This window comes from Chrysochloris asiatica, unplaced genomic scaffold (assembly GCF_000296735.1).
Source record: "Chrysochloris asiatica unplaced genomic scaffold, ChrAsi1.0 scaffold00027, whole genome shotgun sequence".
Taxonomy (NCBI): Eukaryota; Metazoa; Chordata; class Mammalia; order Afrosoricida; family Chrysochloridae; genus Chrysochloris; species Chrysochloris asiatica.
The window spans coordinates 14826274-14843979 of NW_006408545.1; the positions used below are offsets into that span (position 1 = coordinate 14826274).

General features: G+C 39.3%; 1 protein-coding gene across 1 annotated transcript in view; it reads left to right on the forward strand.

Annotated features, from left to right (window-relative positions):
* The window catches only part of LAMA4 (laminin, alpha 4), a 226313-nt gene that overhangs the window by 121733 nt on the left and 86874 nt on the right, over positions 1 to 17706 (forward strand). Inside the window, exons 9-13 of the mRNA XM_006839983.1 lie at positions 1878 to 1989; positions 5216 to 5383; positions 8323 to 8516; positions 14470 to 14586; positions 17362 to 17510. Coding sequence (XP_006840046.1) covers positions 1878 to 1989; positions 5216 to 5383; positions 8323 to 8516; positions 14470 to 14586; positions 17362 to 17510 — 740 coding nt within the window. The remainder of the gene's footprint in view (positions 1 to 1877; positions 1990 to 5215; positions 5384 to 8322; positions 8517 to 14469; positions 14587 to 17361; positions 17511 to 17706) is intronic.

Here is a 17706-nt window from a genome sequence, read left to right on the forward strand (position 1 = left end):
TAAGGTGTAGGGTCAGAGAAAAAGAGGAAGACCCCCAACGAGATGGATTGGCCAAGTGGCAGCATCGATGGACTCAAGCGTGACAACAGTAGTGAGGTTGGCCCAGGATCCGGCAGTGTATCGTTCTGCTGTGCATTAGGTCACTATGGGTCGGTACCGACTCGATGGCACCTAACAATAACAACAATTTAAACATACATATACATATGAGTAAATAAATGGTGGAAAGATGACACCAAGAATACGATTCAAATTATTCTTTGCGTCATCTAATTTTTAAATGACCATGGGTATTGTTTCTTTGAAAAGTGCTAGAAGAAGTCAAGAGAAAGACTAGAATTGGAGGAAGGAGTGCAATGACTCAGAACCCCACACCCATTGAGAGAGCCCAATTTAGTCATGTGACTTATGGCCCCATTACCATTCCACAGGAAGTTTGCATGAAGGGGCTTACAGACAAACCTGAGCGAGAACCTCTGTGGCATATGTTTGCAGTGATATAATTTCTACATTCTCTTTCTTGGACATCTTAGAGGACCACTTGCTTGGATCATATCTGGGAAGTGTGAAAACATTCCATGTAAAATCATGGAGTATTTCTCTAGATAGAACACTGGACAAAGGGAGAAAGGTCTAAGAAAGCCTCTGCCCTAACCTGGGGACACTGTACAATGAGTCTATCTGCACTCTGTACCTCATTCAGGTACTGCATGCAGCACTTTAAAGAGCTGAATCAAAAGGCGCCCAACAAGACAAGCAGACATCTACCAATGCTAGACTGAAGAGCTCCTCCTCTTAAACAAGGCCCTTGTGTTAGTCCCTCTGATGTCAAAAGGAAATATCCATTGTCCCGACAATGTGCACAGAGTGTGATGTGTGTTACTGTTGTTAAGTGCCGTCGAGTCAGTTCCGACCCATAGCAACGCTAAACAGGGTTTCCGAGGCTGTAAATCTTTACGGGAGCAGAAAGCCTCATCTTTCTCCCGCGGAACACCTGGTAGTTTCGAACTGCTGACCTTGCAGTTCACAGCCCGATTCATAACCACTATGCTACGAGAGCTCCTTAGAGTGTGATGTTTGGCTTTGACCAATTTCTATGCTCATAGATCAGTGTCTATCCTTAACCATACAAACACAAACATGCCCACACACTGCCTTTTTCAGAAGCCATATTTGAGTTGGGATTTCATTTTCTCAAGCACCATGTGGGACCTTGGCAGCAGAAGCTCCCAAGCTGAGAGAATGAAGTCAGCTTCTCTGTTTCTCAGAGAAGCACTCCAATTACTCTGAGCCAAATCTGGGTGAGCAGTTATTTGTACACAAATGCCATTGATGTTGATGGTGATTTGGAATGCAGCACTGAAAACAGCATTCAGCCCACCGAGTATAATCCTTTAAATCTCTATGGTAATTCAGTCTCAGCAGTGTCTGGACCACCCAGAAACCACTGATTGCATGGATCCCATCAAAGTCTGTCCACTTCTTCAACAGATTTCTCTTTGAACCTTTAGGCTCTTTCTTCAGCACAATGTCAAACTGATCATCTCAAAGTCAAACTGGGTAATTTTCTCATCTGACATCTTGAGGTACATTAGAAATTCAGATGGTAAATAGCATATGAAATGCAACTGGTTTGGATTGTGCTGTGACCAGTGGTATAGAAATAACATCTGATTTTAGAGCGTTCTGTGATTCTAAGACTAGTCATCACATCAGTCTTCATGCATAATTTCTGGTACCATTTTATATGTTAATAGAAGTTTCTTATGCCAGGAAAACTATATGTATGAATGCATTATGCTTACCTAACTCCAAATATACATATCCAACATGCCTTTCTCATAAATGTAACCTAGTGTCTATATGGATTATTGTAGGAAAATCAAGCCTCAAGAAAGGGTCAACTAATTGAGAAGGAAACCATGGATACCATCAATCATGCAACTCAGCTTATGGAGCAAACCCATGAGATGAGGGATAAAATCCAAGGTAAATAAATTATCTTCTGATTCAGCTTAATGTAAAGGGACCGTTCATATTTTGAACAATAAGAATAATGTCTAGCATCAGCACTTTCCTATGTGTCAGGAACTATTGGGAGAGCATTGGATGTTTAAACTTATAGGAGGAGACTTCAAAAAGTTTGGGGGAAATAGAATTATAAAATAATGAAACTTTCCCCTTTGTATAAGGTCTTCATTTCAGGTTTATTTTTCTGGGTTTTCAGAACACTCATTCCGAGTTGCTAGATGTTGATTTTCAAGAGTAAATGTCCAGAATCATTCCCATTTCAGGCATTTCACAGAAGTGGGATGTCCAGCAGAGGAAATTGTATGATATGGTTTCCCTAAAATGCTATGGTTGAGTAGGCATTGCACATCATTCTCAGATATTTACAGAGAAAACATTGCCTTTATTGAATGGCAATAAACTGCCAGCTAATCTAAACCATCATAAGTTGTTTGGATTTTTGCTCTTTCCCAAGGATCAAGCAAGTAATATACTCTGGGTTCCCAACACAGAAAAAAAGAAGGGAAACTGCATGAGATTTCTTTGACTTAAATCATTGTGGCAGATTTTACCTTCCCTCTTGAAGATTTATTTACTTGTGCTCTGTCATCTGATAAGAGCAGGCTATGTCTTGAAGAACAGCACTGAAACTGGTTTTCTATTTACCAACAGAAAACAAGCAATTTCATTTGTTCTAGATAGAGAAATTCCTTTGGCTAGAGTGTGAAGATATGGTATTTGCAAATTTCCGTCATTTAAGTGGGTTGTTTTTTTTTCTTTATATTAAAGGCTGTATGACAATACCAAATGTCTCTCAGGGCACTTTTGCAGTCAAAGGGCCCACAGTGAGAGATGTGTATCTTTATTTTGAGGTATCAGGCATATTCCAGACAAAAGGATAGATCGGGCCAGCATTAGTCACTTGCTATATTTCCTTTACTATCTGTAATACACAATAAAAACAAATGACATGAATTTCAAACACTCCCTGCTCCCGTCCTCACTATCTCAAGCTTTTGCATTTACAGAATCAGTATTGTTTTCCTATAGTATTTTAGAGTAGTTCATGCTACTGTCGCTACATGCTGTCAAGTCAGTTCCAACTCATAGTGAACCACATAAGGTTTCTGAGGCTGTCAATCATTACAGGAGTAGAAAACCTCATCTTTCTCCCATGGAGTGGCAACTGGATTCAAATGGCTGGCCTTGCGTTTAACAGTCCAATGCATAACCCACTACACTATCAGGGCTCCTTTTTTTAGAATTACTATTAATTTATTCAAAAGTAACATTGAACCTAGAAAATTAGATGACCTAATTCAGTTAAGAAATAAATGCCTATTTAGGCAGCATGTAGAGCCAACACACTACAAAGCTATTCAGAGCAAATAATTCACCTTTGCTGTTATAACTCAGATTTAGATTTTAATATGGTTCATTTGGGAAGAAATCTGAAATCCTCTGACCCTTTAAGTCAGAATTCAAAAAGATGAAAAACACATATAAATGGTAACTGATTATTTCCACCAGTTTTTACCTTTTAAACATAATGCATCAACAATCCCAAAGCCTAAGGGGAAAATGTTATTGGCTACATTTCCTTTTATAATTTATGCCAGGCATGATGAAAACAAAACATACCAAAACTGCAAATACAATTCTTGCATGAAAATGCAAGAATTCTGCATTGCAAGTGCCGGAACTAAGGGGGAAAAGAAATCTTTGTTTCATTTATTTCAGGGTTTAATATTGTTGACTGTCACTTGAAAATAGAAGTTTAATCTTTCCATAGTTTTTTGTGGGTTATTTTACATTTTCCCAAGCATATCGGATTTCCTTATAACGTTCTTAGTAGCATTTATAGCATTAAAATCCCTTTCCCCTGGTTATCACTCTTCCTTTGGAATTCAGGAATGCTGTACAACACCATAATGAATGGGGTGTCATTCATTATTCCCAACCATGTCTACAATAACTGCTGGTGACCTTCAAGTTATTATCCAAATAAAATACAACCCCATATCACGGTTTGATTTATGTGACACCAGTGTTTGTTTACCCATCTTGTTGGGCCAACCACATAGATCATAGTAAACCACAGACACACAATTCTATTCATGCCAGGAAGATAAAATGCTTCCTCCCACAGCTGCCATAGGATAAGGTGGCAATAACATCATTTTCTTCTGATTAGGTATAGCAGGAAGAGTGAGTCAGGGAAGTATCCCACTCTGCTATTATTTAGACAAGTCACTTACTTGCTCTGAGCCTTAGTTTCTTTCCCTCCTAAAGTTCTTCATCCTACTATGGAAGTTCCTTTCCATCCTAAAGCTCTTCATCCTACCATGGAAGTGGGGTGAGAATGACTGCGAGTCAATAAGGCACAGTTGTGACAAGTAGACATGCAGAAGGCAAGTAGCAATTGGCACAAAACTGATTTTATGAGTAAAAACTCCCATACAAATTCCTATTTTATAACATACTGTTATTGTTGTTAAGTGCTGTCAAGACAGTTCTGACTTATAGCAACCCTTTATAGGGTTTCCAAGGAGCAGTTGGTGGGTTTAAACCATCGCCCTTGGGGTTTGCAGTCCAGTGCTTATCCTATAGTAGTAGGTAAAATAACTGGAAAGACTCAGTTGAGTTACTATTATTAACATGCTATCATTTTGGAGGAGAGCTTTGGCCCAATTCTTGACAAAAAAAAAAAAAATGAACCCCTGAAAAGTGTCTTACAGATGACAGGTATCATATACCTCAGAGCATTTTCTCCAGATTAAATATTTTATATTAAAAAAATCCAAATTTGTATTCCTTACATATTAAAGTCCACAAATCACTAGATGTAATGACTGGAAGTACAGCTACCAGATGTGCAGTACAGGACCACTGAAGTACAGTGACCAGATGTAGATGAGATAGGTTTTGTATTAGACCCGGTCCCATTTTGGAAGCACCTCAAGGGAAGCAGAGACAAGTCACTGCCCAGGTTTTACTTCTCACTGGAGTAAGTGATGAGCTCTGAGGCCTCATGGGTAATTGTGTTGACACCAGTGTACTATCTTTGACTGAGCCTCTCTTTCTGTTTTAGGATCAGCCCCATCCTCTGCCCACTACTCTTATTTCCCTGTGTCTTCTATGGTGTCTCTATAAAATGCCCAGCCATCTCTTCCTCCTGCCTGATTCCACCACATCTTCCTTTCAGAGATCAACAACAAGATGCTTTATTATGGAGAGGAGCAGGAACTGAGCCCCCAAGAGACATCTGAGAAGCTGGTGTTGGCCCAGAAGATGCTTGAGGAGATTAGACGCCGTCAGCCATTCCTCATCCAACGGGAGCTTGTGGATGAAGAGGCCGATGAAGTGCACGAGCGTAGGTGTTTTCAATTTCAAGATGTCTCAGCAGATGTTTGCTTTCTTTGTGGGTCTAAGAGAGGACAAAGAGTCTACAACATGTGGTCAAAGCAACCAATTCACACTATTCAGAGCTATTTAGAACCTATATGTGTACTCAGATATTCATTCAGGTCAACTTACCTAGATGAGCAAATTTTTAGACTCAGGCCTAACCTTGAGCCCTTGGAGAATAGCTGAGATCCTTCAAGGAATTTATAGAACTTTTACTCCTGTGGGAAAGAAGTATGATCTGAATACTTGGTTAAAATGTATAAACAAGGGAAGAAGAGTTGAGAAGAACCATTTTCCAGAACTGCAGTAAAAGAAATTTTCTCAAGAAGAAAGAAAAGCTACAAGCCCAGCCACATTTACATTCTCAGGGCAATGGGTGACTATCAGTTTGTTGTTGTTGTTGTTGTTAAGTGCCGTGGAGTCGGTTCCGACTCATGGAGACCCTGCACAGGGTTTCCGAAGCTGTAAATCTTTACGGGAGCAGACTGCCTCATCTTTCTCCTGCGGAACAGCTGGTAGTTTCAAACTACTGACCTTGTGGTTCACAGCCCGATTCGTAACCACTACAATACCAAAGCTCCTTAGGTTTTTATTATTTCAATTTAAACAACTTGTATTGATTTCCTCTGCACATCGGTGTGCTGCCTTTAATAAGAGGCTTGCAATATCTTTTCTAAAAATTCAACTTCCTTCAGATTTGGGTTTTATTTTCTACCTTAATCTAGTCTCCTGTGATTATTAATGGGCATCTCCTTAAAAAAAAACTCAGAAGGACCTTTGTACTAGCCCAGGGTCAGGAAGAATGGTGGACAAGCTGTGTTTCATTCTGTAGGGACCTCAGAGAACAGAAACCATGATGAAAGGGAGAAGAGGCAGGGTCAGTGGGGATGGGCAAGTAGGGGGCGCAGTGTGTGGAGGTCAACCCTGAGACTACATAGGAAAGCTAGCATGGTGTGTGAAACAGGAGACATATCAGAACCCAGCCAAGGAATGTGTACAGTTACAAGAATTGCCCAGGCCAAGAGTTCTTTACTGGGGTCCACAAAGTTTGTAAACTTAGATAGGAAATAAATTATTTCTTTATTTTCACTGACCTCCAGTTGATATTCAACATTCCCTTAATGATGAATATAGACATCTTACCATAGTAGTATTATCAAATCTATGACTTGGTCACTAACAAGCCACCCCAAAATTATTGGTTTAAAGCAATAACCATACTACTTATTTGTTCATAATTTTATGGATGGGCAGTTTGGGCTGGGCTCAACGTGGATAGTTCAGCTCACTCACATTCTTGGGTCTTAGCTAGGATGTCTTGGCTTTGCAGTCCAATAGAGTCTTAAGCTCAAGGAGGCCAGCCCACATTCCCAAAGGGCTCATATGGAAACTACAAGGTCTCCTAAGGCTCAGACCCAAACAATATCACTGCCATCCCATTGGATTGGTCAAAGTCAGTCCAGATTCACGAGGTGAGAAATTAGACTCCACCTCTCTATGGGAGGAGCTGTGAAGTATTTGTGACCATTTTTCATCCAAACTACCCATAAAAGAGAGCTCAGGTTTACACTACATTTCAGCTATTGACTATCTCACAACATTATTTAAACTCATCAAGAATTCAAAATTATGGTAGTTATTAAACCCATCCCTAGATCATGTTATTTAATGCTTTAGTAAACAAGAACATGTATTATTATTTTACCAACTGGGTTTGTATTTTGTTTTGTTTTTAATACATAAGTAGGGGTGCTACAAAAAGTTCAAAGAAAAATGTAACGGAAAGATAGTGAAATTTTTCCATGAACTTTTTGAAATCCCCTCATATTACTCTCCTTTTAATCTTGTGTAGTATTATGTATTACACATTGTAAGAAAGAATCTATAGTCTTCACTAGATTTCAAAGGGATAAGTAGTACAAACAGTGTAAGAACACTAGAATTTGGTCATCTTCTTACAATTGTCACTGTCAACTTTTGCTAAGAGTTATTATGAATATTCTGGAAGAGAAACAGTCTTTATATAAAGATGTATTGTGGTTTCAAGCATGAAAAGTCTTAGCAACAACAAGGACCAGAGAAAAGTCTTAGGATCAGGCTCATTTCTGAGTCAGGAGAAGGCTGGCAGTCAGGATGGCTGGTGCTCTGATATCACAGCTGCTACTGCCAAGCTCCTTGTTTAGTTTGGAACTCACCGAGACTACCTTGGGAAAATGGGACCTGTCTTGCCTAACTTCCTTCAGCATAGTGAGTGCCTTTCAGCTCCTTTCTTCACTCATAAATTGTCTGATCATCATGAGGAATTAAAATACAAAGCCTCAACAGGACAAACTGATGTTCCCTGAAGCCCACAGTGAGTGCCTATGTTTTTTAGAGCAGAGAACACACAGCTTAAGAATATCAAAATAAAAAATAAAAGAATATCAAAATAATGGTTTGGATTTGACTAAAAGAAACCTAAGATGATCCTGGAGAGAACACAGAAAATAAATAATTATAAATATAATTTTACCTTATTATTGAAAAGATCATCTTGGCTATTTTAATAGTAAAAACTATAGCACATCCCAGTCTTCTTTAAGTAGTGTAATTACTAATATTCTGAGTAGTGAAAAGCCTAACATTATGACTAGTTTCCATGTAAAGCACAGTGATATCAACAGGAATGTAATCATACTCTTCTTCTAGATTACTGTGTAGTCCAATGGCTCCCAAACTCTGCAAACTAGCACTCATAATTCAAATGTAGAACATAAGGATGCTTTTGTGAAAAACAGCTACCATCTCCATTGTGGAAGATGAGATGCCATGGCCTTATAAGTTTGCACCATTGCTAAATACTAGGTGGGATGGGAAAGGTCAAAGAAAACCCCAGGGTGAGTCTCTGTCTCCTTTTTGTCCCAGTGTTGAGTCAGGCTGAGAACTGGCAGCGGCTGTACAACAATACACGCACCCTGTTTCCTGTCGTCTTGGAACAGTTGGACGACTACGATGCAAAGCTGTCAGACCTCCAGAAATCAATTGACCAGGCCCTTGACCATGTCAGAGACACTGAAGACATGAATAGGGCCACAGCAACCAAGCAGCGGGACCACAAGGTACATTTCCATGCAGACAGCATGAAGTTACACTGAAAAAAGAACAGTTGGTATAAATGTTTGTTAAATAATGGTGCATTTAATGTCTCTATTTTTTTTAAATATTGGCACATTGGTTGCTGCTGTCATTTGCTAAAATGATATAAATGTGTGTGGCTAAGGAGTCCTGGTGTGGTGCTGTGGGTTAATGTGCTGGACCTCAAAGTCAGTTTGAATCACAAGGCCAGTGGTTCAAGCTCACAAGCCCCTCCTCAGAAACCCTATACACTACGGGTCACTATGAGTTGGAACCAACTCGATGACACTTAACAACAACAACAATATCAGGTTAAAACAATTTCATTATTCATATCTTGCATTGATAAGAATGCAATTATTCTTGGTGCTAGTGTCCGTGTGTATGGATTCATTGCTCTTGCAAGTGGATAAGCAATGTACTATTTCTATGCATAACTATTAAATATTGAAATCACTAGAACACCAACGCAACCCACACCCATGTTCCTGAGAGGGTATTTGTAATTTCTAGGAAAGTAGGATAAGCAAATCAAACTTCCTACAGCTGCAGAATAGGAAGAATGATGCAAAGCCATGCAAATGCAGAGTGGTGACAAAAGATCCTAGACATGTTCATAGCACGTCATAGCAATCAACCTATGAGGTCAAGATGTATGCATGCCCACATCTACATGGGTGAGAACTGCTAGTGGTCATGTGACAACTCCAAGCCGGCTAAGACTTCTCTGTTCCCAAGAGAGGATTCAGATAATTTAAGTACAAGAGAAACAACACTGCAACCTCACACCACCATTGCAGAGGTTCACAGATGAAAACTGAGAGGCCTCCACCTTCAGAACTGAGGGCCCTGAAAGGATAAATGGACCTGCCAACTCCAGCCAGTCCTGATAAGACAACCAACAATTCATAGAAGATTCCAGTCAGACCAGAACTTCCCTTTAGCTACAGGAAGTAAAGTTTTATTATCTAGGAACAAACAAGACCTATAACTTACTAAAGCAGGACCCCTTCTTCCTTTATACTAATGCAGTCCTTAGCAGAGTACCCCTGAATGATGACCTGTTACCATCAAGTTCATTCTGACTCATGGTGACCCTGTGTGTTACAGAGTATAACTAATGCCTCATAGAGTTTTTAACTGGGCCAGATCTCCAGAACTTTCTATCACAGTACCATTGAGTTCAAACTGACCCAGAAATCAAACCATCTGGGTCACTGAGGAACCTACTATTACTTACTGGTAGAGGTCAACTGTATATGATTTTCTTTTCAAATTGTGAGTTGTCAATCTCAGCAAAGTGCTTTGGATCTTCTACAAAAATAACCATGGCAGAGTGCACATGCAAGTATATTGTGTGCTAATGTGTTCAGTTCTCTGTTGACATAGGTGGACAATATGACCTATGTGATTTCAGTTCTAAAAGTAAATGCTTTGCAAAATTGCTTTTAATTAAACTTTTCTTATACACAATTTTTCATTAAACATTATGCATGTGGATATCAGAAATTTGGCATTGTCATGATTCAGACAGATGATAGACCTCCGATAGATTTGCTAAACAGACTTTTCCACTGAGTACAAATGAGCAAGAGTTCAGTAAGAGAAGATGCATGTCACTGAAGCATTTCTCAAGCCCTGTCAGTTCTTTCTCTTCCACACTCTGGATGTGGGCATTAGTCAAAGGTTCACCCCTTTCGCCCTCAATGTCTTCTCTCTAAGTAAGACATTACTTACTACTCTCACCACTTCAGTTCTTGAGAGGAATTTGTAGGTCTTCAAAGGAGCTCTGGTAGTGTAGTGGTTACAAGTTGGGCTGCTAACTGCAAGGTCAGCAGTTTGAAACTACCAGCTGCTCTGTGGGAGAATGATGAGGCTTTCTGCTCCCGTAAAGATTTACAGCCTCAGTAATGCTATACAGGGTTGCTATGAGTCGGAACCGACTCCAGGCATACCACCACCACCATGCTTATCCGTAACTACTCTCCAGGATGCAACTTTCATATCGGTACCTGTCTGTAGCAATTACCACATAGATTCACTCACTTTTATCTGCTAAAAGCAACATTTTCTGCCAAGTTTTCTTCCATATTTCGCCTTTTCTGTTGGACTAGAAATTGGGGGTATTTTCTCTCCCTTACAAGTCCACAGGCTCCAAGTCAGCCCCTCTACCACAGTGGTTCTGTGAGTGACAATTTTTCTAGCCTCACCTATGAATGGTTTTATAGGCCTCCTCATTGGGCTGCCTGATTTCTTACCCACTTGATATTACTATCATATGAGACTTCCTAAGTTTTCCTAAGGAATAAATAATACATTATAAACTCTTTTGAAAACCTTCAGTGGCTTTCAACTTGTTGTTGTTGTGAAGTGCTGTCGAGTAGGCTCCGACCCATAGCGACCCTGTCTAGGGTTTCTGAGGAGCAGCTGGTGAGTTTAAACCGCCCATCTTGCAGTTCAAACAGCTTTGCAGTCTGGTGCATTAACCCACAGCACCACACCAGAACTCCTTGTTGTTGTTGTTAGGTGCCATCGAGTTGGAACTGACTCATAGTGACCCTATGCACAGCAGAATGAAACAATGTCTGATCCTGGGCCAACCTCACTACTGTTGCCACACTTGAGTCCATCAATGCTGCCACCTGGCCAATCCATCTTGTTGGGGGTCTTCCTCTTTTTCTCTGACCCTCCATCTTACCAAGCATGATATCCTTCTCTAGTGACTGTTCCCTCCTGACAATATGTCCAAAGTATGAGTGACGAGGCTGTGCTCTTTGATCTTCATCAGTAAATGTTTTAAGTCCTCTTCACTTTCAGCAAGCAAGGTTGTATCATCTGCATATCGCAGGTTGTTAATAAGTCTTCCTCCAATCCTTATGCCACATTTTCTTCATAGTCCCCAGCTTCTCGTATGATTTGCTCAGCATATAGGTTGAATAAGTATGGTGAAAGAACACAACCTTGTCGCACACCTTTCTTAATTTTAAAACACTCATTATTCCCATGATCTGCTCAAACAACTGCTTCTTGGTCCAGGTACAGATTCCTCATGAGTAAAATTAAGTGTTCTGGAATACTTATACTTCGCTATGTTGTCCATAGCTTGTCATGATCCACACAATCAAAAGCCTTTGCGTAGTCAATAAAGCATAGGTAAACATCTTTCTGATATCCTCTGCTTTCATCCAAGATCTATTGGACATCAGCAATGATATCTCTCGTTCCACGCCTCTTCTGAATCCAGCTTGAACCTCTGGAGGGTATTGTAACCATGGAAATGAAATGACATATGATAGGATGAATGTAAAGCTAATGTTCTCCCATGTAAACTATCACATAATTCACAATAAAAGATTTTTTTTTTAAGTAAACTACCATCTAATCCTTTAAACGTCAGGCATAGAGAACTCTGTGGAGCACATTTCTTGTCGGACACAGGTTAGGTCTCCATGAGTTGGAATCTGGTAGCTGTGTCATCACTTTCATACTCAAAAAGAAAAGTTCAAAATCGTTCTTGAAGTATAATGCTGTGTGATAGGAAAAATATCTGTATGCCTACAAAAAGACCAATTCATACCACTAGTATTCAAATTTGTACACCACCTACTAAAGGCTATGATGATGAGATTGAAGAATTCTACCAACTTCCTCAGTAGGAAATTGACCAAACATGTAATCAAGATGTTTTGATAATTACTGGCAATTGGAATGCAAAGGTTGGAAACAAATAGGAAAGATCAGTAGTTGGAAAAATGGCCTTGGTGACAGAAATGATGCTGGAGACCGCATGATAGAATTTTGTAAGACCAATGACTTCTTCATTGCAAATAATTTTATAAACAACATAAAGACGACTATACACATGGACCTCACCAGATGGCATACAAATTCAAATTGGCTACATCTGTGGAAGAAGACAGTTCCATATCATCACCAAAAACAAGGCCAGGTATGCAACAGACCACCTATTGCTCATATACAAGTTCAGGCTGAAGCTGAAGAAAATTAAAACAAGTCCATGAGAGCCAAAATGTGACCTTGAACATATCCCAACTGCATTTAGGGATCATCTCAAGAACAGGGTTGATGTATAGATCCTAATGACCAAAAACCAGAGTTATAAAATGCTATCAAGAACATCATACAGGAAGAAAGCAAAAGGTCATTAAGAAGACAAGAAAGAAAGAAAAGACCAAAATGGATTTCAAAAGAAACTCTGAACCTTGCTCTCCAGCATAGAGATGCTAAAGCAAATAGAAGAAATGAGGGAGTAAAAATGATGAATAGAACATTTCAAAGGGTAGTTTGAGAAGACAAAGTCAAGTATTATAATAAAATGTCAAAGACCTGGGGTTAGAAACCAAAAAGGGAAAAGCACACTCAGTATTTCTTAAATTTAAAGAATTGAAGAAAAAATTCAACCCTCAATTTGCAATACTGATGTGTTCTATGGCCAAATATTGAATGATGCAGAAGGCATCAAAAGAAGATGGAAGGAATACAGTCATTGTAACAAAAAGGAATGATCAGTGATCAACCATTTCAAGAGATAACATGATCAAAAGCCAGTGGTACTGAAGGAAGAAGTCCAAGGTGCACTGAAGGCCATGGCAAAGAACAAGGCTCCAGGAACCAATGGAATACAAATTGAAATTTTTTAATAAACTGATGCAACACTGGAGGAACTCAGTCATCTATGCCAAGAAAATTTAAAAGACAGCTAGCTGGACAACTGATTGGAAGAGATCCATATTTGTGTCCATTCCAAAGAGAGGTGAACCAACAAAATGTAGAAATCATCAGAAAATATTATTAATATCACAGCAAGTAAAATCTCACTAAAGATAATTCAAAAATGACTGCAACAGTATTTTGAACAGGAAACTGCCAGAGGTTCAAGCCAGATTCAGATGAGGACATGGTACAAAGGATATCATTGCTGACTGCTTTACTGACTATGCAAAGGCTTTCAACTATGTGGCTCATGACAAGCTGTGGACAACTTTGCAAGAAATTAATGTTTCAGAGCACTTAATTGCGCTCATGAGCAACCTGTACATAGACCAAGAGGCAGTTATTCAAACAGATCAAGGGGACACAGCATGGTTTAAAATCAGGAAAGCTGTGTGCCAGGGTTGTATTCTTTCACCATACTTATTCAATCTGCGTGCTGAGAAAATAATCCTAGGCACTGAATTATAGGAAGAAGAATATGGCTAAACCAGCACTGTGGGATAAGCACTGGACCACAAGGTTGGTTTGAACTGCAGGTAGGTAGTTCAGACTCAGCAGATGCTCCTCAGAAACACTATACATGGTCTCTATGAGTTGGAAATGACTCCACAGCACTTAACAACAACAACTATATATGGTTATGTATGTATCATATATTTGCATATTAATATTATATTTATATGGAGTCCTGTGTGTGGCACTGTAGGATAAAGCACTGGGCTGCAAAGTTGGTTTGAACAACAAGATTAGTGGTTCAAACCCACCACTGCTCCTTGGAAACCCTATATATAGCCACTATGAGTCTGAACTGATTTGATGGCACTTAACAGCAACAACAAAATCTAAAGATTTTAATAAACTGATTACATTCAATCCATTGTCCTACTTCACATTTATAGAGAAATAAGTCAAATGTCCTCTGATGTGTTCCTTCTTTGAGATGATGATGTCAAAAATTATAACCATAAATAAATTTTGAGCATCCCAAGGTGTTCACTTTTGTTAAATCCATATCATAAGTGAGAAAGCTGAGCATTAGAGGGGTGGTTTCCCAGAATATCACAAGTTAGTGGTGGACCTAGGACATGAACCAAGATTTGTCTGAGTATAAAACAGCAATTTGTTTGCTGTATATGCCAATGTACCTGATACTTATTCTAAAGAACATTGTTTTTCTCTCTGTCTTGCTCTTCCCTCCTGAAGAAACAATATGAGAATGTGAGGGAACAAATGGAACTGGTGAATGCTTCTCTGAGGGCATCTGGTGATTCTCTGACAACCTCACGCCTGACTCTTTCAGAACTTGATGATATAATCAAGGTAAGAACATGTGATTTATTCAGGTTTGTGTTGCTAGCAAGTTAAAACAATGGTTCGGTGTCACAGAAGAATAATCTAATTCAAATCAAATCTATCAAGTTAGCTGGCATTGTAAAAATAATAAATGATGACTGAAATTTTCACTTTCTTGCATTGTACAGTGGCCACTAATCACATATGACTATTTAGGCTAATTTTTAAATGATTTAAAATCAGATAAAATTAAATTTTTAATTCATCCATTTGAATATCTGTTTTCCAAGTGCTCAAACCCGGCCCATGGCCAGCATCGGACAGCAAAGGTATCTTCCCAGAAAATTCTATTGAAAGCCCAGATGTAGATCCATCCTACTCACTCTTTACTCACAAGTTGTGGTTTGAATAAAGCTGGCACTTGGGTTTAATAAGGATGGCACTCAAAAATTGATAAAACTCACATTTGAAAAAGTAGAAATTTTCCAATAAAATTCAGTGAACAAAACCATCATGAAATCACATAGCTCATGTTTATTATATCTGTTGTTGTTAAGTGCCTTTCCAGTCCGTTCTGATGCATTAACAACCCTGCATCGGGTTTCCAAGAAGCAGCTGGTGGATTTGAAGCAGTAACCTTGTGGTTAGCAGTCCTGTGCTTGATCTGCAGCACCACACATTTAGCAGCCCATAATTTTATGGCCATCTGATCACCATCTCACTCTTTATCTTGGCACCAAGTTCTGTGTTTTCCTCTCCATTCCAACCTCCATCACTGTTCTAAGAAGACAGCAAAATCCATATGCTTGAGCGCACCATCTTTCCACTTTCCGGTTCTTTGAACTTTTCCTTCCCAACAAGTTTTTTTCTCCAATTCATATCTGCTTTCTCTCCTATAGTCACAACCATATTTTGACATCAGTAACAGAACTCCCAATTCAATTTTTAAGCACCTTTCTCCCAGAACCCTATCTTTTGCTTCACTTACCTTAGAATCCTCACTCCAATAATTCTCCAACTACACTGAGACCTACCTCCACCACCTCTCATCTCCTTAGAAGTCAAGATGGCCAGACTTCATCTCTCATATCCAACTCTCTCATATTTTCTCTTTCCTTCCTAGGCAATTAAGATAATCAATATGATTCTTTCTTACAAACCCCTTAACTTCCATATTCATTTGGTCCCCTGCTGTACTCACCTGTGAACTCTAAACCCCTGATTAAACAAACCTAAGTATTCTTTCTAGTATTAGACTGGTAGGTAACTTATCTCCCCTTCTATCAGTCCTGTCTAGTGATTGTGCTTCTTACTTCATTGAAAACATTAGAAATAAGCAGACCTCGTGTTTCCTTTCCAGTTCTACAGCTCACCTTCATCTGTTTCCACATCTTTATCACCATCCTGTTATAATTAATTAATGAAGTCAAATCCTTCCACTTTTCTCTGAATCCCATCATTCCTCACCTTGAAGCAGGGTTTCTAGGTTTCTCTTCCAACAATAGTCCCTGGGTCTTTGAGTTATCCACTTGTCCCTTTACTGAAACATTACTGTCAACATACAAACATGTCTAGTATCTCCTATCTTTTAAATTTTTAAAAGAAAAACAGCCCTTGCCCTTACATGAATTAAGCTTCCTTCATAGGAAGGAAACATCAGCAGTATGGAAGAAATGTTTCCTGCTAACAGCTTATGTTTTCCAAATAAAAAGAAAAGAAAGGGATCTCTTTAGAATTGGGTGGGATTGAGGGAAGAACCATTATTGGCTTGCGAGTGGTGGCAGCTACTGGACAGCTATTTGTGTGACTGAGAGAACAAATCTTTAACATTCAGGGTCCAGCTGAAGTTGTAAGTCAGGACCACAGCAGCAGCAGAATGCACAATTGTGTGATTTGGGGGACTCAAAGTGCCTTTGAGTCAGTTGCAACTCATAGTGACCCTGTATAGGGTTTCCAAAGAGCAGATGGTGAGTTTGAACTGCTGACCTTGCAGTTCAAACCAACCTGTGGTCCAGTGTTTATCCTACCGTACTGCATCCAGACTCTAGAGGAAGGCTACGGTTGGGTTGAAAACGTAAAGAAGTAGTGACATACAGTGGGTGCCAGGGAGGGAGTCCTGATGGGGTGCCATGGGATAAGCACTGAACAACAAGATGTGTTTGAACCTCAGTGTTGGTGGTTCAGATTCACCAGTCACTTCGCAGAAATCCTATTCAGGGTGGCTATGAGTCAGACCTGACTCAACAGCACTTAACAGCAACAATGACAACATGGGAGGGAGTAGTCAACCAAATGAAGTATAGTTGAAAGGTCAGATGGGGGCCATATGATGCCTATTGGAGTTAGTCACTTAGATGTCTTGATAACACCATCAAATGGAGTAAAAACCAGATTGGTTAAAGAATAAATAGAAAGTGAGAAAATAGAGACAGCAGGCATAAACAACATTTTTGAAACATTGTGATATGAATGGAATAGAGAGGTGGGGTAGTAACATTAGGGAGATGTGTGGATAATGGGGGAATTTTCTTTAGTTCAGTTTAATTTGTTTTTAGATGGAAGATGGCTGAGCATGTCTGAATGCTAGGAAAGAAATACAGTCAAGAAGAATGTATTGAAGTTGCAGGAGAAGTAGACAAATATTTTCTGATAGTATTTTAGGCTCACATATACTTGACCTGAAATTTATTAGACTTCACAATAAGAAATAATAGAGTATCTTTTGGAGTTCCCTGGGGGGGAAATGTCTTAAGTCCATCTCAATTAAATTCATTGATTTAAAATTTTTAAAAAATTTTTTAGAATGCATCAGGGATTTATGCAGAAATAGATGGAGCCAAAACTGAACTACAAGGGAAATTGTTCAACCTGAGTAACCTCAGTCAAGATTTGGTCCAAGAAGCTATTGATCATGCACAAAACCTCCAAATAGATGCTGATGAAATGAACAGGTGAATTACTGATTTCAGAAATGCAAATAGTATCTATATGGGCTGGATAAAATGAAAATGTTTTTATATAGCTCCTCATGCCAAAGCTACTGGAATGCACTGTTGGTTTTAGAATGGGATTGGTTGGTTGGTTGGTTGGTTGGTTGGTTGGTTGGTTGGTTGGTTGGTTGGTTGGTAGGTAGGTAGGTAGGTAGGT